Source organism: Amyelois transitella, chromosome 3 (genome assembly GCF_032362555.1).
Source record: "Amyelois transitella isolate CPQ chromosome 3, ilAmyTran1.1, whole genome shotgun sequence".
Classification (NCBI taxonomy): domain Eukaryota; kingdom Metazoa; phylum Arthropoda; class Insecta; order Lepidoptera; family Pyralidae; genus Amyelois; species Amyelois transitella.
The window spans coordinates 6199042-6226813 of NC_083506.1; the positions used below are offsets into that span (position 1 = coordinate 6199042).

General features: G+C 35.3%; 1 protein-coding gene across 4 annotated transcripts; it reads right to left on the reverse strand.

Annotated features, from left to right (window-relative positions):
- LOC106135510 (septin-7) lies at window positions 1–26083 on the reverse strand. Of its 4 annotated transcripts, none has more exons than XM_013335839.2 (10): window positions 25553–26083; window positions 10150–10479; window positions 9583–9742; window positions 8787–8997; window positions 7963–8218; window positions 7416–7611; window positions 6729–6897; window positions 3705–3783; window positions 2998–3218; window positions 1–2376 (listed from the first exon to the last, which is right to left on the reverse strand). In XM_013335839.2, exons 1-10 carry the CDS (start codon window positions 25640–25642, stop codon window positions 2325–2327), a joined length of 1764 nt encoding a protein of 587 aa, XP_013191293.2. In that variant the 5' UTR covers window positions 25643–26083; the 3' UTR covers window positions 1–2324. The 4 variants fall into 4 exon arrangements, with proteins under 4 accessions (XP_013191293.2, XP_013191290.2, XP_013191291.2 ...); XM_013335836.2 differs by lacking the exon at window positions 25553–26083 and adding an exon at window positions 20636–21184; XM_013335837.2 differs by lacking the exon at window positions 25553–26083 and adding an exon at window positions 16902–17072.
- Between the last annotated feature and the right edge of the window lie 1689 nt (window positions 26084–27772).

Consider the following 27772-nt stretch of genomic DNA (forward strand, 5'->3'; position numbering starts at 1 on the left):
TTCTTCCTATATATTACGTATTTATTTATATTTTATTCAAAGGTACAATATATTACATCGTCTGCCTTCACTGCTCACCCAACAAACTTCACACATCCATTGTGACTAATCAAAAATCAGTATGGTAAAGTGGGCCGCAACCCTACACAAATATAAAATTAAGCATAATCTTAAAATCTACTCCTTACTTTAATGCGGAAGTCAATACTGTAATGTAGGAAATAATATAATTTAACCACGATATGTCGATTAAATAAAGATTATGCATGTGTCAATAATAACTTCATAGTTGAGTAACTCGATATTATATCATCTGTTATATAATATAAGCAAAAACAATATTAACAAAGAAGTAATCTATCATAATATGTGGAAGATGTATATAAAAAAATTGTGATAAAACTTCATAGTCGATATAAAATCGGTTTGAAAAATTTTCAAAGTAATGTTTTTATGGGGCGCATAGCAATTTTGTGAGTGAGCCATCTCCATTCCAATCCTTATTTAATTTCAAAGAACGCTAACTAGCTAGGGCTAGATTCTATGTCACAACTGAACTATGAGCAGTATACTAAGCATAATATATCAATGTTTAAGGCAAGTCGTACTGGATAAACTCTAGACTATGCTTATATCAGATTAATTTGTCTAGTAGATGTAAATGATGCCTTTTAATTAATTTAAAATCAAATTAATGAATTATTTATACCAAAATCGCAAAACGATCCGTACGACCGCCAAATTACATCATTAACGCCACTCTTAAATTCAAATGCCAAATTCAAAGCCAAAATCTTATGTTTTGTAATAAAAAGAAGTAAAAAATATGTAATCATCTAATTTTACATTAAAATTTAGAATGGTGTATTTACTTAAAGTTATTCAAGTAACTACAATACGCATTCTCTACTTATAAATATAACGACTTAGTTCAACAATATTTTTCTATTGCTATATTTATCAGTAAAGTTGTAAGTTGTTATGTTTTATCTCACAGTGTATAGTAGTTGAGCCAGGATTAATTTCAGATCCCACCTTCTTGTATCGTACTTTAAAGTACGAAGTTTTAGAACATTTAGCGCCGATTAAAGCAGACCACTGTTACAAGCTATTTGGCATCTTTGTGGACGTAAATGTATATTCATAAGCTGTATAAATGTTTGTGCTACAAGTCTTCAGTATTAAGCAAAAATCTCAAACCCTTCAAATAAATAAATCATATAAAATATTATACAAAAAGGCTATGGAAACACAAGTGTATAAAATTAGGCCTCACTTATCGTAAAAAATGTTAAATTGCGAAATAAAAATCTTATAAATAAATACGTAAAAAGTAATCTCAGCTCTTGATTATAATCAATGTTGAGTAAAGTCCTTAAAATGACAAATACAGTGTTATTTCTTTCTGTAGTCTTTAAAATCGTTGTTCCATTAATAACAATAGAGCTAAACCCTCCTTAACTAAATTGGTGCGTTGTGCTCAGACTTTGGTCCAAATTACAATACTACTCCAGATGACACACTCTTAAAAGACCAATCTGAAAATTACATTGATTTGTTTTGAATTAAATTGACAACACAATTTAACTTGATAAAAAAACCAATAAATACAATTTACGTGAAAATATTTTTCACACTAAGCCAATTTCTACATAAGCGAATACATAGTAAATTGCAAAATTTATAATAGGTATGTTATCATATTTACAACAGAATGCTAATAGTAAATAAGACAGAAATTAGCAGAAGTTTATTTAAATTTTTGGAGAAAAGTGGTATGAGCACACATCAGCCAAATTTACGTACTAAATGTACAAAAACAATGTTTTGGGTGGTTTTCACATAAAGTGTACGTGACTGTAGCAACACGTCACAACACTGATAATGGCACTATACCTAAGAAATAGGTTTGTCAATTAACAATTATAATAATCAAGGAAATCTCGTTAATGTTACAGCCTGTTGTTAAGCCTATAGGTTAAACAAACAAATTAAAAACCCAATGTTCTTAGAAATTTAGAAAAGTATGTAGTTTTAAAAATTTATTGAGATATCTCATGACTTCTTATCGCAGTGATATTTTAATCTGTATATCTTATCATAAACAGCAAAATCACTCGATTTTTAAATATATTGCATTCCGAAATTTATGTCAAAGTAACACAGGTACTTATGTACGTAGTGAATAATTCTGATCAACGCATTGGCCGCATTATGAGAACGCGAATAGATTTTGATTAGAATATGCACTAGAAAGTAATCTACTGGTGCGGCGGCAGTGGCGCCCGTTAGTCACGGCCGGCTCTTGGCCGAAGGGCGACTGTTTAGAACAAACCTTTCTTTTTCTTATCCTTTTTGTCCTTGCCGTCCACCGCTCTGAAAATAAACATAAACAATAGTTAAAACAAGGGGAACTGAATAAATATCTTTGTAACTACTAGTTACAACAATAACAATTCCAGGGACAAGTAAAAAATGACGTAAAATTTTGGTTTAAATTCATGTATCAGAGAATACTTTCTATGGGATATTAGACTAATCCTTATCGCTCATAGAATATAATTATCTTCTCGAAAGAAATGAATCATTGTTGTTATGTCGCCTTCCGAGTCTTTAGGAAGAAGACATTACAATTACGTCCAGCTGGCTGAATAATGTAATTGAGATTCATATAGTGACAGGTTGGTAGACAGTCGCCTAAAAGTATATTCTTAATATTCTCATTTCCCTTGATTTTTACAATATTCTTCGCAATTACCACCATAGCAGCTGTGTTTTTTGCTTGTCTTTTACGCCAAGTGAATTGCTTGTGCACGTTAACTCACAATTCCTTGATCATATCGAAAACCTTCTGTCGAAAGGTCAATCCAAGCGTACCCGAAATGTGGTTGAAGCGAAACAAGTAAGCATCCACAGCTACTGCTCGACCATTTTAAGATGGTATATTTTATAACGAGGAGTCACTGAATGTCGAAACTGGCAAAATTAAAAACTCACTCCTTGCTGTTGGCCTCGAGCGAGCGGCGCCGCAGCTCGTCCAGCGACAGGCCGGTGTCGCGCTCCCAGGCCGCACGCTCGGCCTGCAGCGCGCGCTGGCGCTCCTCCAGCTCGCGCGCCTGCGCCTCGAGCGCGCGCCGCGTGGCCTCGTGCCGCCGAGCCAACTCCGCTTCGGATTCTTTCAGCTTCGCTCGCTTCTCGCGAACTTTCATCTCGAACACCTAAAAAATTAACATTGTCATTTTTGTTACATTTGAAAAAATTTATAATTGTTACTTGTCTGAATGTCAACTGGAATTTATTTTTGATTGTTATTATTATTATTTATTTATTCAACAATTTATGTACACAACAACATAATTTAAGGCAAACAAAGAAAGAAACATAATACAGCTTATTTCAAATGAAATTTCTTCCAACAGACCCATAAGTGGAAAATTTAAAAGAAAAGCAACGAGAAGTTTTCCATACGTAATAAATACATATGAAAAATGTCAGCATTAAAATAATGGATAAACTAAATACACTACTAAAATACTTTAAGATTATTATTGTTTATGAGATTTATTGTTTTGTTTATTTATATTTACCTGGTATATTAAACACAGGTCTATTTATTCCTTATGATAAGGGTTCCTCATCAGGTGTTCTAGCTTCCAAGACTAATAGACAAACAATTCGAACTTATTTACGAAAGATAAACAAACCTGTTCCATTTCGCTCTCCATTTTTTTCATTTTAAGATCGTGCTCTCTCTTTTCTTCCTCCATTTGTGCCAAAGGATTCCTGAGAACAAGACCACATTATATTATAAAACATGCCTGTTGAAAAGACTAAGTTAAAAATAAAGAGGAAAATTCTCTCAGGGAATTTAGCTGATTGTTTGTAATAACGACGAAATACTAAATTAATCTTTAAGTTAAAGTTTATTATATGGAATTATGACGCGATTTCGATTAAGAAAGCAGAGATATTTGATTATACTACTCATTGCTAAAAAAACATATGGTATGCCAGAAAACACAAAACATTAAAAGGAAAAACAATGCAAAATTAAAAAAAAAACAAATCATATGAAATACTTTTGAATTTACTACGAATTTTGGTGAATTACATAAGTAGAAAACTTTACAGTGTTCGCAATTATTTCTGATCATGCTATCATGCATAATGCGCCAAAATAGGGTTTTGTAAGAATAAAAGAATAATGTGACTAACATAACGAAACACGCCAATAAATTTTCATAATAGGTATATTTCTAATAGTATTAATGACAGAGCGAAATTTAATATATACAATTCATTGCCGTTTGGTTATTAAAAAGCTTTATTTTTTATTTAGCGTGTTTCGATACTAAGTGGCATATTTGGAAAAGATTTGAAGAATGATAAACTTTGAAATAATAGGAGGACTATTAAAAGTAACGGCGTTATAATACAACAAAGAATATGTTGTTACGTCATTAGGGCTGTTGGACTAAATGTTGGAACACAAATCCATATGCCTTTGTGTGCTATATATAAAAAAGTCCAATAAACTAAGTATAGAAGAAGAGACATAGACCCAAATAGATACCGCCAGTAAATTAACTTCTGCATAGCACCAACACCTTGATAGAAATAAGAAATAAAGTGGTCTGATGATTTATAGTAAACATAAGAATAATGACTATGCTTGGTTTACATAGACTTGGGTTAAATGGCGTTATCTATTTAGATCTATATCCATGTGAGGGATCATGAAAACTTTATTCCTTGAAAAAAATATTAGCGTGTTTAATGAAATAAAGCGTAAATTGAACCACCACAATGAATAGTGTCTAGTCTACATGGATCTACATGGTATAAGATGTCGTGCGCTGCACTTACCACACGGTCATGAAACTGTTCATCAGTCCTTGCGGGCACAAACTGAACACCAACAATTGGGTTAACGCGGTGCTTGCCCAACGTAAGACTCGACAGTGGCATTACTAACTAAAGTTTTCATCTGTTTATTAAACTGATTTAAAAAAACGAATTCTCTTCGTATGAAGATCATTTATATTTTATTAACTAACTGATGACTTCGACTTAAAAAAAATAATTAACAATTTTATGTTAGTTATAATGTTAAAAAAAAATGTGTAAATGTTAATGTTACACAATTTATGTGTTTCGTAAAATAATTCGAGTTAATGAGGAAAAAAAAGTTGTTTAATCTAATGAATATTCTACGGACATGTACGAATATGTTACACTATAGTAGCGTGACGAAAAACACACAGAATTAAACGTTTTGACATACAATGAAATACTTAACGCAATTGAAACGTGGTTCGATCACACAGTGCAGTGACGTGCGACGCACGCAAATTGCCTTAACCGCTTGAATGACAAATGAAATGACGTCAACAACTGTTATTAATGCCACTGATAAAGCGAAGTTATTATGATAAATGATGATATTCATGGATATATTTTTAAATTCTTTGCAAGACCTCCATTTGTCACAAATTGCACATCCAAGTCCTGCCTATAACTGGCCCTCTATAGTGATATTATCATACAATCCTCTTTAAAATGATATTAATTTCTTCGTTGCAATTTAAAAATAATCCACGAGAAGAAAATTATAATGATATTATTACAAATATTCCATTTCTGCATGCCCAAGCGCATAACATTCAGATAACAATCAAAGAATGTTGTTTGCAACTATCAAATATTACTAGCCTAAAAATTAAAAAAAAAAAGGTCTGTAGCACAATGCGACAGTTAACACAGACGAAGAATTAAAAGGCGACCAGACATGCAGCAATGAAATTACTTAAAAAATCAATACAGTTTAACTTGTTAGAAACATATGTTTAGTTCTCAATATCAATATCATATTAAATACAATGGCCCACATAGGAATGTAAACCACATCGATACATACCTGCGATGGTGGTATACTTTTCTATGTGACTCACATTTCAATGGAATGTAAAAGTCTGGCCACCTTAAGTGCGGTGACAGCAGTACCATACAGAACAATTGATTGAATATCAATAATATTAGTAAATTATTTTGAACACCAACCCTGTCTACTTAGGTTGGTTTGTCTACCCATGCCTATTATAAACTTTTCAACCTTTTTACCGAGTAGTATAAAAATGAAGATATTAAATATGATATTAAATAAATATGAATAAGGACTGTCGCACAAGAATTAATAAGCGAGGCTAGATTGCACCTTTCAAATTGTCAAAAGTCACGATTGATGTGTTAAGACTGTTTATTTCTAATGACAGTATCATGAATATTTTGCAATACCTCAGTTTAGAATGGTGTAATACGGTAGTATTCGAGTATTAGAACATAAAATTCATTAGATTATTCTCAATAATAAGAAAACAAGAATACGCCCGAGAAATCTAAATCCCCGACCAGAAATATTAAATCGCAAAAATACGTTATTCGAAAAGAAGACACAGAAGGCAGACTATAAACCCTAGAATAATTATATATAGTCCATTACTTTAGGTACAGTAATTAAGGTATCATAATTCGTCTCTTGTAGAACAATATAATTTCAAATTAATTAATAGCCATGAGAAGGAAAAGCAAATCTTTACAGTACCTAAGAAAAAGACTATACTCGGTTTGACGTATTTCCGAGTAACGGACCATGAATGTGGTTAAGATATAGGACTACGCTGGGTTTGAATTTAGCTAGAGTTAGAAATAAAAGCGGGCAGGCGACATACTTGTTGGAGTTGATCCTGTGGGGCTTCCCGTCGTGCGAGAGGCCGGCCAGCTTGCGGCAGCGGTAGTTCTCGTAGTGCACCGAGCTGGTCACGTCCTTCAGATCCTGGAGATGCGTCCTGATCACCATGTTGCGAAGAGCCAGGAAGTCGCAGTGCTCCAGGTTCTCCACTGGTTTAGAACAATGCAAATAAATATTTTTGCTAGCTAGGGCAACTTATAACACGAGAACATACATTAAAAACAAACAAATAAATGAGGCAGACAGGTATCACTTCGTGTTAAAAAAACGACGACGACGCGAAACCCTTTTCAGAAAAGTTCTGCAAAATTATGTGAGGAGAAAGAAGAAAGTTTGCAAATAATAACACAAATTGAACCGAATCCGGAGTAAAGTAAAATAAAAAAGAGAATTGGCCCGATTTCTATATACATACCTAAGAAGACAGTATTTTTGCATGGATACCGTAGGAAGCGTGTGAAATTACACATGCGCTAACAACTAGTGCAACAAAATTCCAAGAAAATTGGTTCACACGTGAAAAGGCAACAACCAAATAAACTTCTTTATTTTATAATATTAGTTGGGATATATCAGATCAGAAACATTGTCAAAGGGCACACACCGGGCCACCTGTCCAGAGAGGTTAGAATGTAACCGGGACTGACGCCAGACAGGAGACACTTACCCTCAGCGATGCCCCAGGGATACTTTCGCCCGCGAATCCTCTTGCCATCCTGCTCTATGACCGTGTTGGCGCCGACCACCGCGAACGGCACCCGCGAGCGGATGGCCCGCGTCACCTCGCCCACCTCGCCCTCCTCGCCGGTGCTCTCGGGAAAGTCGTAAATCTTTATTTTGTGCTGCGCGATCTCTTTCATTATCTGGAATAACGACGGATTGGTTGGGCTCGTTAATTTCTAACGAAGATATTCGCAGGGCAGCAATGCAGGGATGTAATACTTGTAAGATCGAAATTTATGTAGTCACGTAAATGATTCCATCGAAATTAAATAAAAATTTGTAAAACAAGAGATTTTTAATGTGAATGTGAACAAGCAACACGATTTCTATAAAAATCACTCAACCGTGTGACACAATAGATATCATTGAAATAATGCAGACATAGTCATAGTATCATAGACAGTCTAATAGAAAGTTGACGAGTGCTCTAATAACACGGATTCACGGCTAAAACGATTTCTTTTTACTTTACTTTGTCGGAAACAAATTACCTGTTCCTTGAAATCTTTGCACTCTTCGGGCGTCATGGTATCAGCCTTGGCGATGACCGGTATGATGTTGACTTTATCGCCGAGTCGTTGCATGAACTCTACATCGAGGGGTTTCAAGCCGTGTCCGCTGGGCGCAATGAAGTACAAGCAGCAATGTACCCTGGTGTCAGGGGGCGCCGCCTTGCGAGTAACTCGGGACTCTGCATTTAGGAACTCTTCATATTTCGATTCGACAAAGTCAATTATTGGTTGCCAGCTGAAATATTTAAAGTAAGATAAATTTGAATGTCATTTTGCCTATCTGGTTTGGTTTTTACAATTATTTTTTGTCGTTACGTAAAAAGAAACACAGTCATTCAATGACTTGGTTCGAGGTTTTGCGTTAACCTATAATGAATCACTCACATGTCACAACTGTTCCGATTACGTCGGACGTGGCTTGATTACATGTTTCAGTATATATAACTGATACATATATTTATAAAATCAAATGACATTGAAACTTTAACTGCTCAATTAAAATGCATCAGCTCCAGACAGGCCTAATTACTTGTTTTGGGATATCATACACTTTGAGGCAACGATCCATAATTCACACACACACGTAAAAATGCGAGGAAATATCATGTAGTGAAACAATGATAATCGTGAGAATGGTTGCGGTTTCTCTGGCAATAGTGTCTCTATGTCAACCTGGGCTAATTTGTCCCATCCTCAACATATTTTTAATTACTGGAAATAAGGCTTGATTTTTCATTTTAAATTTTAACAGTTCCCCATTATGAAACATTAACAGATTTTAATAACAAAAGATAGACTCATACCAATTGCTGTTGTCGACCGCATCTCCAAAGCCGGGCGTATCTACGATGGTCAGAGTGAGGTTGACGCCATTTTCCTTGAGTAACACCACACTGGTTTCCACCCCCACAGTCTTTTTCACCCGCAGCGAGGGACCGGGTTGCTTTTCCCTGTCGTACACGTCCGTTAGGAACAAGGAGTTTATTAACGTTGACTTTCCTAGCCCCGTTTCACCTGAAATGTGAAAGTACACATTTTAGTGAGGATAAGTATTATTTTTATTTCATTTATATAATCACGTCTATATTCCTTTCGGGGTTGACAGAGCCAGCCAGCAGTCTTGAAAGACTGACAGGCCACGTTTAGTTGTTAGGCTTAACGGTGGCTAGCCCATCGCCTAAAAGAAGACTCCAAAGTTTATAAGCCTATTCCTTAGTCGCCTTTTACGACATCCATGGGAAAGAGATGGAGTGGTGCTATTCTTTTTTATATTGGTGCCGAAAACCACACGGCCCAATTTTTATTTAAATTTAAAATTGATTATGAAATTAATAATAAATAAATCAATAATGTTATTAGTGAAATAACAACAGGCCAGATAAATGATTTTTAATAGTTTGAATAAGAGAGAACAAAATCATGTCTATTTCATGTTACGGATAGTCTTAAAAAGTCTGAACTTCTGGATGAACTTATTCATATTCATTTATTTGCCAACAAAGTGTAGGTTCTATAACCAACTAAGGCCACCTACCCTTAGTATTTATATTCAGACCAACTAAGGGTTGGTAATTATATATTACAATTTGTAGTACTCACCTACTACCATTAATGTGAATTCGAATCCTTTTTTAACAGCTTTCCTGTACACCTGGTTTGGTAAATTCGCAAATCCGACATATCCATCTAGTTCTTTGGTTTTTGGTTTTTCTAACTTAGGTAATTCTGGTTTTGGCGCAACTGGTGGGTGATCTGGTTTCTGAAATAATGAAATTAATGCTTTGTACAATGGATACAAAAAATTAGGCATTGTTTTCGTAAGATCGCGCAGTGATATCAACAAGTGAGCCATTGTTAGGAACTCGTTAGTGTTATGAGATAATTGCCTTTGTTATTGTTACGATAATATGAAAGCCTCTCCATTCTAGTACGTGTGATAGAATACATTCACAAATATAGAAGTTCGCTACCACTTAAACGCTATAGGAATCAGAAATGTGCATGGAAACTTTTAACATAGTAGGCAAGTTTTCAAATTATAAGTAGAACTTAATACTAGGTCTGTAAATTTATAATCTGTGAGAAATTTACTGTGTTTTTTTTTTAGAATAATACATTTCTGGGCCTTGAGGCGCTTATTTAAAACATTCTTCAAACCATCCATACCTTCATAATATTCTCTGTACTCCTAAGAGGAGCTGGTGCCGCAGGTGGCGCTGAAGACGGCACGGGCGGCGCCGGTGTCGGCGGAGGCGCCGTGTTGGGTGGCTTGGAATTCGAGTCCACCGACACACTGTTGCTGAGCTTAGCCGCAGGTGTAGTGCCGTTGGCCTCGTGGTGGTTCTCGTGAGGGTCGGGGAGGGTCGCGGAACGCTTCGCCAGCGCATCCTTGAGAGCCGAGGGCGCGATAGGTGGGGCAGGCGGGGCCCCAGGCGGCGGGCCCGTACCACCACTCACGGAATCAGACTTGAAGAACAGCTCTCGTTTACTTTGTAACTGGAACCAATGAAAATTACACATTTTAGCAACCAAAACTGAGCAACTTGTCAAGAATCATTGTTAAATTTTATAACAGGTTTGAGATTGGTAGTTTTAAGAGACCGTAAAGCCGTTAATCATCCGCTATAAACTCACACAGATATACATATAATAATCAACCAGTTTATGCAACATCACGAAATCATGTAAAAAAGAAAATATTAAAACATATACTACCTATATTTGAATTGGGAGAAAACGCATTATACATAAAGGTCGACTTACAATACATTTGCAATTGCATTGAACAACGACATATTATGTGCTTAATGAATCTAATTGATCAAGAGATCGTGGCAAGTGGAAAAATTTAGTCTCTGCCTACCCCTCCGGGAAAGAGGCGTGATTTTATGTATGTATGAATCAAATTGACAAGTGTAAAGTAATTAAAAAAACACATTCTTGCAAAATCAATCTCCACTAGCTTCTCAATTCAAAAAGTCGTTTAACCGTTTATGTTCCCTTGATATATTACTCAGTCTAGCCGGCTTCGCAGCGAGATGACTCACCAATACCCAAGGTAACGTTTCTCGTCTGCTACTCAATACACAGTATAGCGAGTGAATAGTGTGCGTGCTCTACTATTTAGTCTCAATACGATTACATTACACCGATATTATTACTCCGGTTATTCACCCAACTACTTTTCAGGTTGACAATCACTTAAGTTCAAACCTATTTAATGACAATAAAAAAGCCAAGTAACTTTATTTGTAAATAAAATAGCAAACGTGTTTGATTGTTATGAAAACATGAAAGCATTGATGGTTCGACATCCTTATTAGTTTAACTTGTGCCACTGCTCCATTGTGTATTAGCTTAAGTCAATAAAAGCCATCGTTAAGCAATGTGAAATCGTAATGACAAAGTGGTTTCACTTATTGGTAATGATGTACCTACCTAAACAATTATTTACAAATCATAACGTATTACCGTTACACAGAGTAAATTCAAATTTTACAGCGGTGATTGTTTTACGAATACCTGCCGAAGCCGATGCACTCGGTACGAGTAATTATGTAGGTGAGAAGTTGCGAAGAATGAAAGCGGTGAGTCACGCGGAACTTGTCCATCGAGTAATTGCACTGAACAACGATAAAATTCATGTATGCATTAAGAATATGTGCGTTACTACGATTGATTGGTACTAATATTGCGCCATAGGCACCAGATCCTCAAGTAATCTTCCCGGTGCAGTGCCCTATTCTTAAGTGGGTGATAGGCACAAGTATCGACGATTGCCGTGATAAATATATCCTGTCGACATTTCTCGAGCCTATTCAAATGTCAAACAGCCTATAAAGACAATTGAAACAAAATTCAACGACGATTTAAAAGCCATCGGCTGCGTAGACGGTAAACACAATGGATACATTTGTCATGCATATGTAATACTTCTGTATTCATTAATTGTGATACTATTACTAGAGATACAACTTCATTCTAGAGGATATTTTGGAAAATATTTACTCTTTCTGTGTACAAGCTGTCCATCTGTGGAAAACTCAAATAGCTAGGCAAACCATTAGGTAAACTTCTTATTTTTTGCACGTGGAATAATCGCAGATCAGTTTTTCTTAAATGTGTTTGCGAATGTACGAGTATTCATGCATATTTTTCATCTAATCTAAATCGGGTTCAGTGCTAACATGTATGTGCAGTTTTGTGCAGTTTAACGACCGTATATACGACAGCGGTCAATTCTAATTATATCCACGAAACCATTTCAACAATGGATTCCAGTTTTGCTTCAACTCCGTTGAAAGTGTTCAGTCGTAATCTCCCCGTATTCATTAAAACTGCACTTAGTTGTAAATTTGGAAAAAATACTTGAGTCAATCTTGCTTGACCTTATTCGAAAATTCAAGACAAATAAATGTCACTAAATTGAAAAGAAAATCACTACAGATTGATAGTAAACAGAAGATAAGTTATCTGATCCAGGTATTGTCCAGGTGTTAATATGTAAAGTTTACTAACCATTTCTTTTTTGACAATCACCCAAGCCAAAGAGTTCAGAGACTTTTCATTGAGCTGGCAGTTGCATTCACTGAGCATTTGCAACAAGGAAATACGTCTCATCAGACAAAAACTGCATGTCGGCATTGCAAGAGAGTGCACTTCAAAATCATTTCATAAGTTTCTTGATATTGTATTTGTCTTCAATATTTTCATAAAACTCACTGTTTTATAAAACTAAACAAATCACTAAACACTCATGTTAATCAGATGTCAAAAATAAATTTGACTTGTAATAAGAAAGAAAATATGGGCCTGTGGATGGTAAGACCCGATCGCTAACTGATTTGTATTGTGGCCACAACCATCCGGCTAATGTTTACCAGAGCACGGACATAGTACGTTAATAATCAAATCGATTCAACGTCGATCGAAAAGGTATTTGTTTGTTTTCAATGAAAGCATGTATAAACAACCTTGACAAATAATACCTTCATTTGGAAAAATGTTTGTAGTACGGTACGTATGTTTAAGTACTTATGTTAAATATACTTACATCGTAATTATAAGACACATAAAGTATGTTATTTTCTTTAATTTCTTCAGTCTTATCTTTTCTTTTTCGTAAACTAAACGTTTTTCTTAAGGAGCTGAACATGTTCGTAATCATGTCACTATTGTAACACCAATATTGAATGCTCCATCTAATACACTGGCACTTTTTTAATCTGCATAAGGAAAATTACACGCAAATCCTTTTTGCCCGCAACACTCATACAACGTATGTTTCATCCAAGTTCCAAGCCGACAATATTTAACATTAATTGTAATTGTTTGCACAAGGCGTCGTCATTCTTGACTATTATCATCGTTTTCAATGCAATGACTAACCAGTGTATGGCTCCCTACATTATCTTCTTACATATTATATCTTATCTTAAAAAATTACGACATTAGGTACACTATTTGCTGCTGTGAAAGATTATTTTCTTAAAGATACTCGTATATAACTTGACAAACTAAATCGACATTTATTTGAGATGGTGTAAAAAATATAACGCGAGTATGAACAGTATAAATATTGCAATCGTATGCCGACGACAGCAGCGGCGGAGGCGGCGGCTCCGCCAGAAGACGGAGTCAAGCGGCCGTCGTAAAAATTCCTACTGTGACTCACTTATTTCCCTACTTCTCTTATTAAAATAATGAGTAATGAATACAATAAAATAATAACAAAGCTGGTCTCCAATAAGATTTTTACAAAAGCACCATTCACATATTTTTTCACAGCGTTTTAATTTTTTTATCACTAAATAATGCCCAATTTTATAAAGAAAAAAAAACCACGAATAACAAAAGTTATATCGAAATAAGCGTTAAAAAAATATTTGGTTATTAACTTTTCTATAATGCTTTTCGCACAGTTGCATTGCAATGTTTACGCGGAATGAGGGGATGTTTTAAAAGAAGAATGCTACTTAATTGGACTATGATACCATAACACTTATTTGCCTGCAGTAAAGCCTACCATTTGGCTGGATATCTTGAAAGAATTTGGAAGGTCATCATCGTCGAACACGTCGTTTGACATGGTTTTACCGAAACGCACTATTAAATTACAGTCTTGCCTGGCAGCTATCTTTACGAAACGTACTGAAACAAGTTTAATTGCTGCAATTTCATAGTATCCACCGGCTTTAAGCGATACTTAATTCGGGTCAACAATAATTCACTTAATTCTACTTTCTCTGCGTAAGTCACTGCAATGTTTTCTCATAACTGGACACGCCTTGTTCCTATCAACTTTAATTTCTAGTAAGCTATACCTATTACCTATACCTTAAATTTGGTAGAACAAACTTAATTTCTAATTATAAAAAGTTATTCTTTTTCATATTTTAATCCTCGAAATAAATGTACTTCTCCCGTAGAGCTAATTCGTAGTACAGCGAATTTGTCCTAAAGTTTTTCTGTCTTAAAGCGAATCTGTCCTAAAACGAAAAAATGTTATTTGTTCTATTATACCTTTTGAGTATTTAAATACTTAAACAACGTTTCTCTTATAATATACCCGTCTTTTAAAATTCAAAAACACCTCGTAAAATATATAGTTCTATGTCAACTAGATATTACTTTTGGACAATAATACTATGAAGTTCCACTATCGTTACGAATCTATGGATGAAGTACCAAAATTACGTTTGTTTCATACACAAGACGAGTAACTAAACGTGGGCGTAGTGTTCAAAGGCGTAGGCAAAACCGGAGTCCAGGCAAATTAAATGAGCTCACTGCACAGCTACTCCTCAAGCCCTCATCTAAAGATTGTAATTGCGTAGTTGTGTCCCTAACTGATCCCTATCATTACGTTTCAAGTAATAGTATTAAAGTCAATATTACTCGTACAAAGACTAGTTAAATCATCTGAGATTGACTATCATAACAATATCAAAATACATTTTAATCATTATGTAATGTGTTGCCAAAATTTAGTTATTAGCCGATATACTCACCTACTTGTAATAATATATCCGCCAATACATCATGCACGACATGAAGTATTTTGATGCCTTTTTACTATTAGTATACGAGTAATACGACCAAGCCTCATGTGACGACGTATTATGTTGTAGCGTGGATTGGAGATAGTTAAAGTAGAGCATTCGCGCTGCTTATTACTCTCAACTCGAGTGAGTATTGAGCAAAAATCGCAGGTTGCGAGAAAACAATACGGCATTTGTTTCAGAGGTACAGATAAATTGAAGTATTTCTAGAAATATATACATATAAGAGCAAGGACACAAATGAGCTATTGTAAAATTATAACCAAAATTAATATATGCAAAATATATACATAGTTAAGGCAACCCGATTCCACAATCAAAACGAAATCAACAACCTTATATTATTTCGTTAAAATGGTTAATAGAAAAACTTATTTCTACCTGGTTTGACTTAATTAAGTAGTTGAGCATGGTTCTTCGGAGCACAAAGAGCATTTGCAGCCACATACTGCATTATTCATGCATCCTTGGTAATTTACGATGGGATATAAGTCATGCAGCACTACTTACGTATTTTCATAAATTTATTGTATATCACATAAGTTGTCTAGATTATTACTGCTGATTAAATACTATTTATTGTAGCGGGAGCGATGATTCGGCTCGACTGCCAGCCAAAGGGAAGTCTTCCGCCAGGCTAGGTGTTATGCCTGGGGAACCGCGGCTCTGACGATGTTGTGTCGGAGGTTGTATTATGATCCAATCCGTGAAATCTTTGCTTGTGCAATTTAGATTTTACGGTTTTTTTGGACTGATAGCGTCGCGTTATTGGTTGTTGCTACTTGTGCCGTAGAGACGTCGCCACATCATGATTCTTCCGTGTGGTGCTTATATGAATGAAGGAATGAATTTATTAAGATGATTTATCTAGGACGCTTTATCTAGGACGCACGCAGTTAGAACCAAACAATATATTTTATGAACCAACTATGGCCATGAATATTTAATTGAGGTTAAACTAATTGTCACTTAAATTAACACTGCGAACTTCCAGGTCGTGCATACAATAAATAAAGCCATGATCTTCTGTTAACATAATTTTCTGTTTAATAATCAATAGAATAGTTTTGCCAAAATATACGAATTTATCAAGTTATAAGTTTATAAATAAGCGATAATTGCAATACTGACTTCATTCACTAAATTTTAAGATATGTTGATGGCCTAATTTATTTCGGATGAAGCAATTCACCATACAAATATGTTTTGAACAACTTTGAAACGAGGAAGTTGTTAACCGATCAACACAACAACTTAATTATAACTATATAATTGTCATCATATGAACAAGTGAAAAATAATGTTAAAAATTACGATACAAACAAGATTTCTCAAGTTGCTATAAATTTAGACAGTTATGTTAGGTACCTTATTCAACCCTATTTTAATTTCACCGATTATCTTCTTATTAACTGACTAAAATAATAAACACGATTGGAAGGGACCAAGACGCGACAAGTTGCTGAGATAAATATATCATTAAAGAAGATAATTACGTGCAAGCAGGAATATTCACAAGACAGGACATATTATATAGCACAGATAGCGCAACAGGCAAAGGCGCCACTTACATAGAACACTATAGACTAGGTACCAGTCAACGACCCGGTCACCGTCGAGGATAAAGACAAGGATAATTTTATATGATCTCTATCTGAACTACATATTCATAAAGCATCTGGAAAACAACAAAACTTGGAAGACAGGAGACCCTTCTTATATAACAATATTTTTATAAGCATTATCATGAACGATGACCCAATGATGTCAACCGTTATAATGACAAAGGTTTAAATATCAACAAGAAGTTTTGGAACTTTGGACACTATATTTATAATACTTAGAATAAAAATATACCTCAGCTTTCCTACGAAGTGACAAGTTTCTCCAGATATCGCGAGGGCTCGTCCATCCAACTTTATTTTTATCACTAACACTGTCGCTAACGTTACTTGTGCACCTGGCTAACTTTGTCTGGTGCACAGCTCCGTTAGTTAAGCCTCGATTAGCCATTTTGAAAAGATTGTAATTCCCTGCACAATGTTTAAAAAGTAACACTAAATTTAACATTCACTACTTTACATTTTTAACACATACATTTAGATCCCAGAGAATAACAGAACCCTACTATTCACATGCATTCCGCGTACTCGTAAGATCTTGGTGATGGATCTTGTATGATGTATAAAAATTATTCTTATTGCTTCAGATACACAAAATACAGAACAAATAATCACTGTATCACTTTCAATAAGAACAACTCCAAGACAACTGATCAATCCTTCGAACGATAGTTTTATACTAATATAGTTCTGTAATATGAAACACCATTCACGTCTGTGTAAGTTTGAGGTTAAGTTACCGGCGGTACCGGCAGCCGGCTGTGGCGGACGCGACGAGGGGCGTCATGCCCAAGGCCTAACATACAGGATGTACATTTATTTTAAAGGGCTTCTATATTTATATTTCGAAATAACGTGAAATTATTAACCATTATATAAGGATTTAAATAAAAAGCTTGAATTTAAAATAATTGGCTATTATTATATATGTAGCTGTAGCCCGCGACTTCGTCCGCCTTTAATCTTTATAAATTTTAACTTATAATGTTATTCTTATATCTATTATTATTGCGAGTTTCATGAAAATCTGTTCAGCAGTTTTTGGGTGATAGAGTAACTTACAAACATACGCACACACACACATATTCTTACACACTTCCGCATTTATTTACAATACTAGAAGGATACGTATTACATGCGATGCGATTACTTATTTGCGATGCATGCGACGGCGAATTCTAGAAATATTGTTATTGTCAATTCTTATATATATATACATGAAATGCTATAATTTTTTATTAAAAAAAAATAAATGTTAAGAAAATATAACTAAAGAAAATATAATTAAGGAAAATAAAACACCATTTATATGCCTCTGTAAGTCAGCAGGTACGGGTAGAGTTAATTATGGCTATACTCCATCTACAGACGCAAAAGGATCCAGGCCGTCACACTTATGCACACCAGACACACAAAGCAAGGGTCGACTGTTCCAAATAAACGTAAACTAAACAATCATCATACAGCAATATTGATCTTATAATAAAAGCGCAAGGACGGAAATTGGATACCATTCGATTCCAGTTAGCCTTTTGTGCACCGAACCTTACAAAACAACCGGAGAACGTGCCCCAACCGCTTTTGATCCAATATGAAAAACTTCAGGCAAAATGTTTTTATACTGACATACCAGCAACTCTCGGTGAATTAACTTTCCATTTAAATCCTGGGCGATAAGAGTTTCGTATTTTATGAACAATATTGATTAATATTTTAGACCAGAATCATCGGTCGTATTCGATCCAAACAAATAACGTTTAACGAACCCAGCAAGATAACACAGAGTTGATAAAGGAAATTCCCAGAATGCGACGTTTGTAAGCATAATGGAGATAAAGAATCCTTCAATAACCGTCTCTAGATGATGGAATAAACGATTCCTTTAGCGCTTTATAAACATTATTTTCGAACAAGACAAAGTCTTTATAAGATCTTAATAATGAGATAATTGCATGGTCGGGATCAACTTATTTTTGGATAAATACTTTCATTCTTTTTTTTATCAAATATAAAGACTGCGTGTATACATACATACATACATATAGTCACGTCTATATCCTTTGCGTGGTAGACAGAGCCTTCAGTATTGAAAAGACTAAAATACCACGTACTGAACGTGGTATTTTAGTCTTTTCAATACTGATTGATATGGCTTAAGATGGAATTGAGATTGAAATAGTGAATTGGCAGCGTATAAATTAACTTTTAAAAAATATTTGAAATAGAACACCAACAGGCCGCACATAAACCTTGGAGAGATCCTGTGCTCCATTGCAGTCTTTGTCCAGACCTGTTAGCTTCAATAGATTGGTAGTGTTTATATCATAACTGAATAAGTAATTTACTTGATTATGATATGTGCGATTAATTAAATATTATATGAATTTAACCAAAGAACTTGTTGACACGTGAACATAAATACAAGCAGTGTGTGCCAGCTTCTCTACCCGCGGAGATTTGAAGACGATCCAAAGGATTTTAATCTTGGCATTCTTCTTTTACGCTATAGGCTGGCAACCTGTCGCTTTCAATTTCAAATCCACCACTGAGCCATTCAGCTGAACGTGGTTCTGTCTACCGCATAAGGTATAACAACATAATTACAGGACATATCTATATAAATCAAGATCAACTTTCATAAAAACGTCGTCTAAATTATTTACTGATACAAATCTCCTGTCACAATGAGTAAAACTATAAAGCATCATCTGACTGTGATTTCGAGAATCATCAGGTCATACATGGCGCGACCGTGAAACAGATAAAGTCTGTTTAGTGAATTCGACATATGCGAGCAGAATGGCCGCGGCTGCATGAAGTTATTTTTAACCCTATAGGCATGGGGTCACTCACCCGCTTACCCCACCCAGCAGAACCAGTCCTATCGCATGAGGAACTGCGTGGGAATATGGTAAGATGCCTGACATATCCTTGCTTAGCAGAGTTTGAGAAAAAAAAACCAAAAATTAACACGGATAGCCGAAAATACTACACTAGCCGCCCCTTTGTTCGTTACAACACAAATCTTCACAGACAATTGTTGAGATTATAAAATAACCGCATTAATACATACATAATCACGCGTATATCCTTTGCGGGGTAAACAGAACCATCAGTTCCGAAAAAGCTGAAAGGCTGTTGGGCTTAATGATACAATTGATATTCAAATAGTGACAGGTTGCTAGGCCATCACCTAAATCCCCAGTTCATAAGCCTATCCCTTAGCCGTACTAATAAAGAGTTAATAAAATCTGATGATCAGAGAAAAGAATCACCTAAACATTCATACATATAGTCACGACGATTGCGGGGTAGACACAGCCACCAGTCTTACTTATCGCCTAAACTAACTTTAAACAAACCAAAGAAGCACTTTAAAACCCTAGGCTAAAATAATAATTAAATAAAAAATCTTTTGTTTCATTGCTTCATAAACTTAATATTTTTCTTGGGAGTTTTAAAGAGATTATCATTAAAATTCCATGAAAATTTGTATTATTGGTTACAATAACAGATGCAGATGCAAATGCCTATGTTTCGTCTCAAAATAATACTAAATTAACATTAACAAGATGGACAAGACAACTGCAATTCTATCTTACATAATGTAACACAACACTTGACCAGTACACGGTTAGTAAGTAATCAATCGATGCATCTGGATGTAAACAAAGCAACAGATTGCATGACGTCACTACTAAATTATCAAACCATTATGTAAATATTGATTAATTAAAAAAAGTGCACAGTAGCCGCAATAACACGTCTACTAAAAAAATAAATATGCGGTGCACTTGAAAGTATTCCCAATGAAATTCTATACAAACCACCTCAAGAACAAAAAACTCAAGTCCATTGAACAAGGGGTTAGCCATGCTAAAATAAGGCTATCTCCCTATTTCGGGGTGAACTAACTGCGATTAGGGGAACGGGCCGAGGGTGCACAAGATGTGCCGCAAGGGGACTCACCGTAGCCGTGTCGGTAAGGGTGACGGTGGCAGAGGTGGGCCCGCCGTTGCTTGCTGCCGTGTTGTTGAGCGCTGTCAGACTTGCCACCTGATTATTCGCATTCTGTTCAATAATACGCTGCCGCAAAGCAAGTCTTTCGAGGCTAGCCAGGCGGTGAGAACCTCCTGTGCCATCTCTGTCGCGTTCTCGCAAGCCTGTTGTTGTGCTGCCTGCACTAAAAGATCCACTATACTTAGGAAGGGTCGGCGGTGGTACAGGTCTAGCAGCAGCTCCTCTGCCTAGCAGGGAGCCGGTGGATGTGTAGGCATAACTACTTGGAGTCCCAAGTGTGGCCGTTCGTGGAGCTGCACCAATTCCATTGAGCGCTCCATTGTTACCGTTGACGGCGCTTCCATTCACCGTCGTCGTGCTGCCGTTCATCTCCTTATTCTTGTTTCCGTCATGCGAAATATAAAACAATATACACTAAATCACTGATTGCGCACTACGATGGATCGCGTGCGAGCGATCAAAGTAAGAGCGTTCAAGCCGGGTGACCGTCTGAGGCAGTTTGACAGCTCGAGCGGAGCTATGGAGGCGTGCGGGCGGAGTCCCTCGGCACCCCGCACTCAATGCCGGCGCCGCAACTTAACACTGACAACCCCAATGGATTTCAGGATTATTGTCACAGAAATACCTTACTGGAGGGTTGAAAATACAATGCTGTTGTATTCTCTGTCAAGGTCAAAGTTAAAAAAAAAGTATTTTTCTTGTTATAATTATTATTTCAATGCCAATAATTGATACAAATAATGTGTTTTAATGATTTATACTTACTTACCTACTTTTAAGTTAGATTAAAACACAATAAAAACCATTTGTGATCACTGAAAAAGATTATATTCATCTTTTGTTCTGTATAAATGCTTTGCGAAATTAAACACAAAATAAGGTATTACGTTATGTTTAGATACGGCAGTGCACTAATTTTACAATGTTTAAACCGTGGCATTAAATCGTTTGTCACCATCACCACTAAATGAGGAGCGAAATCAATGCTTTTCAATTGCTGAAGGAAGTGACGATAGGTTCATCGACCTGACCTTAAGACGTTGATTAAATCGGTCGGACTATTACCGGAAGTACTATAAAGGAATAGATACAGTATAAATACGAGTACTTTACGAATTCATGACGTGCGTGTAGAATTGCAATGGTTATAGGACAAAAAATATAACAGACAAGTGAAGTAATCACGACTAATGTGCATCCTGTTTCAAAAGGAGTTTAATCGACAGGAACATAGTTGAGCAAGCATAGAATTTCTGACACAGTACAGAAAGCACGTGCTCATGGCATTCCATGTGGTCTTGTCTCCTGACCAGTGATCGACCGGGTAACTCCTACCGCGCAAGCGCGCTCGCACCCCAATGCTATAGCCGCCTCTGCAACCCTTGGACCCAAGTGCATCGTGTTGTGTGCATCCATTACCTCCAACTCCAACACAAAATCTAAAACTGAAAGTAACAATGAAAGCTTCGACTGATCAAAATTAATCCTGTCAATATATCAGCTTTTGTTTATGACAATGAAATTTAATATAAAATAAGACAGCTTAGTGGGTAAGGTAAATAAAACGGATGTTTATATGCACGTAAGTTTTTCGTGTAAGTATAATGAAACGCGAAACTTTTAAAGTAGGAAATATCATTTGCAATATAAAACCATTGCTTGTAGTCTACAGTACTGAGCACTCAGGTACCTTTCCTTTCATCCTAGTGTAGAGTTAAAGATATAAAAGCGCCATCTATAACTACCTATCAAAATCAAGTTTATTATTTAAGCATGGTTTGTATAATGATCTACTTTCGATACAAAGCAGCGGGGCATACTGTATACTGCATACACGTAATACTCAGAACTATGTATATGTAGGTGCAGTAGTTTCCGTTAGATGGCATTAGTGCACCAAATTAGCTCACATAGAATATGTATGCTGGTACATCTTCTTATATATAAAAATGAATCGCTAAATGTGTTGGTAAGCGCATAACTCAAGAACGCCTGGACCAATTTGGCCAATTTTTTTTTTATATTCGTCGAAGCTCAAGGATGGTTTTTACGGCGAAAAAATACCAAATAATTGCCTGAAAAACCTTAAAAACAGTCCTTTTCTTTATCCCATACAAACTTTTTCTAACTAATACGTACAGTCAATTTGAGCTTTATTGCTAATATATAAAGTTCACTGTTGTCTAAGCAATGTAGGTCTAATAGATGGGAACAAAAAACTGTCATTACAAATCTTTTTTTGACAGAACGAAGTCTGTCGGGTCCGCTAGTATAGAATATATATGCTAGGTCTTAAGAGTCCAGAATAGATAAAATATCAACGTTTTCATTCCTATTCATAAATAAATAATTCGTGTTAAGTGTCAGTTAAAACTTCAGGGCTAGAGCTCCAATGGAATAAAAAAACACATAAACAGATACAAGTTTTAATCCCACCTATATAACGTTTTTAACGAACCACACCCAACCCACGTTCGGAAAGCTGAAATAGTATGAACAACAGCCTATTGCATTGTAATAAAAGCTAAGTTTAGAAATAAGCGTGTTACTCCAATAACGTTAACATTAATATTTGGGTTTCTACTTACGTAAAATAAAGAAAATAATATTACATTTACTTATACCGTGCTTAAAATGCAGTGTACATTCTAGGAACAAAACCTTTACTTTGATTTGTGACGACAAACCTCACTAACGAACAAATATGCCATGAACAATCCTTATATAAAAAAATATTACAAATTATTTGCAATGACAACAGTGCAGTTATCGAACTGCATTGATGTATGCTTAATTAGAAACATGTATGATGCTGGAGCCGAGTGAGCAATAGACAGGCTTCATTAAGTAATTTATGTTGCATAGCTTGATGCCATCCACACGGCGACTTTAGCATGAGCCGAGTCATGGTAAGAAAAAAAAACAAAACGAACAATTTGTGATCCATTTCACAATACAATTATTCTTTTAAAAGATAACTAAGTGCAGCTGCCATTGGGACTAGGATAACGATATCACTACGTTAACGGATAAGATAAAGACGTTTCTAATAAGTAAATAATATGTTTAGTCATTAGCCACGATGAAACTACAAATTACATTATGGCTAATGTCTAAACTAGGTTAGTTAGGTTTCAAGGACTAACGGAGTATACAAGCAGTCTATTTACGTCAAGGAAAATGACATACATATATCGTCGATTAGTTCATCACAAACAAAATGGTAATAAATGTATTTGTATAACACATTCTTTCGCCATTATTTCGTCTCTTATCGGCATTATGTGAGAGGTTTAGTAACCTCCATAACATGAAAGACCTACCCAACAATACCCATGAAAGACACAAAAAGTATCGTACGTACATGTAATGTGTGCTTGAAAAATAGGTTCCTGTTTACTTTTAAAATCATATTGCACAATTTTAAAGTAGCACTTACATTGAATATACCTTCCAAATTTTAACGCTATAAGTATTCAGTCTCAGAATAAAATGACTGTCAAAGTTACCTACCGACCACAGATTACCCAAACGGACCAATTTTAATAAAAGTTTTTGGCATTTGGCTATGCAACCTTAAAAGAGACTATTAACGTGATTTATCAACGAATAGCTGATTGTTTAGAACGGAACGTGCCGTTTAGGCAAACAGGCACGTGTGTGCCAGGTGCCAGCCAGTAATGTTTCTAAAACAAACCCTCTAAAACACAAAGCGAAAACGATTGTAGCTCACACTTCGACGTAGCCCAACTGGACTGGACCGGAAGTATATTAACTGGAACTATGATAGCAAGAAACTAATACTAATACATTTTAAAATTTTATAATGGGCAGAAGGCCTTATTTCAACGTTATTATCTTAAAGAATTTCTGTTCTCAAAATCAAGAACTGATCATACACAAAATTGATTTCAAGAACAAGATTTCAAGAAAACGCATACCTACGTATATTTACGGCTATTGCAACATCACCGATCATTCCACAACTTTGAATGATAGGATCTTCTTTTGTTCCTTTGTTGCGTAAAATGAACTTCAATGAATATAACACATCATTGCAATATACCTTTAAGACAAATGGTTCTCATCAACGTCCTCCTACATTATTTGCATCCCACGAATTTTAATATTAATTATAAACAAAGTCAATATAACTATAGCAATAGAGGCAAAAATATATTTTGTTTAGTTGCTACCGCCGAAGACTGCGCATATCCCTACATATTCCTATTTCTAATATTCCTACAAACTAAAAATCTAAGGTTATAATAAAACGGCAGAACCGCATTTCATAAAACAATAAATTCGCATGACAATAAATTGTACAATAGCAAGTACAACGACTAGCTTTACATACAATCGCACAATAATACGAATGACCAGACCACAGATACCTAGTTTAAGCTTGTTTGTTATGGTATATATATTCATACTTCAAATGAAAAGTCTTTAATGTCTTTAAAATTGGATTGGTCTCTAATTAAAAAAAACACTCTTAGTGCAAAAACCACAAAGCAAGGACGAGGCAAAATATAGCGAGCCTAGATCACGAAGAAAAATAGAGTAGTTACTAAAAAGAATAGCTGTGTGGATTTTGTGACAGCTGAATAGTAGCCTATTCAGCTGTCACAAAATCCACACAGCTCGTATCCATAATATCGTAAGCACAAGGTCACATTGAAAACTTCTCGCAAACGAATGCTCTGGTTCAAAATGCTTTTACTGTCACTGGGGTCACACATGTTGTGATACTACAAATACCAGTAGGCCAACTGGTAAGGGAAGATGGTCTAGCACTGGAGATCAAAACATGACCTGATCATAAGTTTTATCATTAATTAGATCATTAAAATGTTATTCGCTTACCTGGTTTGTATTGCCAAGATTCTCCCTGTATCGAGATAAAACAGGTCTATTCCTTGCTCTGCTTAATGGAGATTCCGATATTGACGCCATATCGTAGTATTGTATTGGGTGATTGATATAATTAAAAAATGCACACTCGAATCTAATTATACAATTCACTGTACCGTTAAACTAAGTACGTCCTTACAAATTTTAACTAGGCATTCAATGATAACACGGGAATCGTTGGTTTTACATTCGTTTTACTGACCAATGCTAAAATAAGTTTTTAGTCGACAAATCACATCCGGAGAACTCGAACACCACCGCCCGGATGAATCAACCGATTACGAAGACCATAAAGAGGACTATCAAAACGCAAACACTGATAAACAATTAAATAGAATATACTATGTACAGGCAAAAAGGAACTTGTGATATATTTTTTAGAAAATAAGGAAAATTGATCATACTTAGTCACAGACGTACTTATATATAAATTCCACACGTCCTACCACGATAAAAGCGCATAGGTACCTAAACAAAATTTAAATTTGTAGCTGTATTATTTAAAAATGAATAAAAACCTTATGTGATTAAGTAATTCAACAATTTTTTTTAGTAAGAAACAATCACATTTTTTTTCAAATGACGGAACGGCCGGTGAAACAATTACATATTTAGCAAACTAAAATAATGATAATTGCGCGTCGAGCAAACGTTAGCGACTGCAATCGGTGACGATGTGCAAGTGTCGTCGACTTGCTAATGCAAAGCAGACCATAGGGACTTTGATATCGGTGTCACGGTGTTTGTTGGGTCCTACTGTCGTAGTCACCCAGGGCATAGCGGTCGCGAATTCCTACTCGTAATTCTAACAACGCACACGACTGATACGTGCTCAATGGACGAACGGTCCTGATGGCCTAAAATTAATGTTTGGTACCATCGCTAGTTTGACATACATATTTTATCAAAATCATGGCAAGCTCTTTTAATGTGTGGTAACAACGGTTTAGTTAATAAATTAATCTTATGAGAACTTACCGCTAAATATTTTGATGTCGGACGTGAACAGCACATGAAACAAATCAAACAATCCAAATTAATTAGGAAAACCATTAAAATATCTAGTGATCTTAATGCTATAAAAACATCAGATCAAGCCATTTAGGCTGTAAAATAATTTCAACAAATTCTTCTCCAGACCATTAACTGTTATGTGATTCCATAAGATAGTTGATACCTAAGCAGGGTAGACAACACGTGCCCACGTCTTCTAAACTGTCTGTACTCATGTCTCTAGTCTACGTCCATTTACTTTTAAAACTACTATAACTATACAAATAAATAGCACACAGGTACGCGTGATAAAGCGAGGCATACTGTACTGTAAGTCGCCGTACGATTTGGTGAATCAGTAGACCAGCATTTGGTGTTGTTTTTAAATCCCGATTGTTTTCAATTTCGATCGACCGAGTCAATAAAACAAATGACGTAAACTAACAATATATCAATTGTACATAAATACATTATTACATGCTATTGTTTATCTCGGTTTCATAGTGAAAGGAAAGAATTTGCCCAGTATTTATTACACAAACACATATGTAATTTCGTTTTTTTAGTGTAACAAAATAAACTTGTTAGATTGTAAGAAGATTTCACTGCGGTCAGACAAACCCTTCGTAGTTTAAGATCGACATGTTTTAATCAAATATGTAATTATTTGATATATGTAATAAAGAAAAAATTAAATGAATCCATTCTTATATTATAAAAGAAATTATTTGTATTTCTGTTCGTAAGTTTGTAAGCAATAAACTCCAAAATTACTGGAAATATTTTGGCGAAATTCGGCGTAGACAACTTTTTACTACCACGATCCGTACATACTTGATTTGCTTCATCCAAGCTTTATAAGTTCAACTATATATAAAAATGTTTATTTATATAATGATGAAAATAACTTTGTTTGAATACTAAATTTGGCAGATGAATATATCTAATTTGATTACATGCAAAATGGTTTTAGTCCCACGGCCTCATAAACAATAAACAATAGAAATAAAATTATCATAAAAAAAATTACAACTTTACATAACTCATACATATTACCTACCTGTCTTCAGATTATTATTTCCATACCTACCTAACCTATATAATTTCTTTAATTTGTTTTAATTAAAACCCATCACGTCACGTAATACGAATAGAAGAGACGCGAACATCTGTGGTAAT

Excerpts from the sequence above, each read along its gene's own strand:
- LOC106135510 (XM_013335836.2), bottom strand. The coding sequence starts at position 21,055 with ATGAACGGCAGCACGACGACGGTGAATGGAAGCGCCGTCAACGGTAAC. Across the intron at positions 3,219-3,704 it reads TGGAGAGCGAAATGGAACAG|GTGTTCGAGATGAAAGTTCG; the intron begins GTTTGTTTATCT and ends TTAATTTTTTAG. Across the intron at positions 2,377-2,997 it reads CTCGAGGCCAACAGCAAGGA|AGCGGTGGACGGCAAGGACA; the intron begins GTGAGTTTTTAA and ends GTTTATTTTCAG.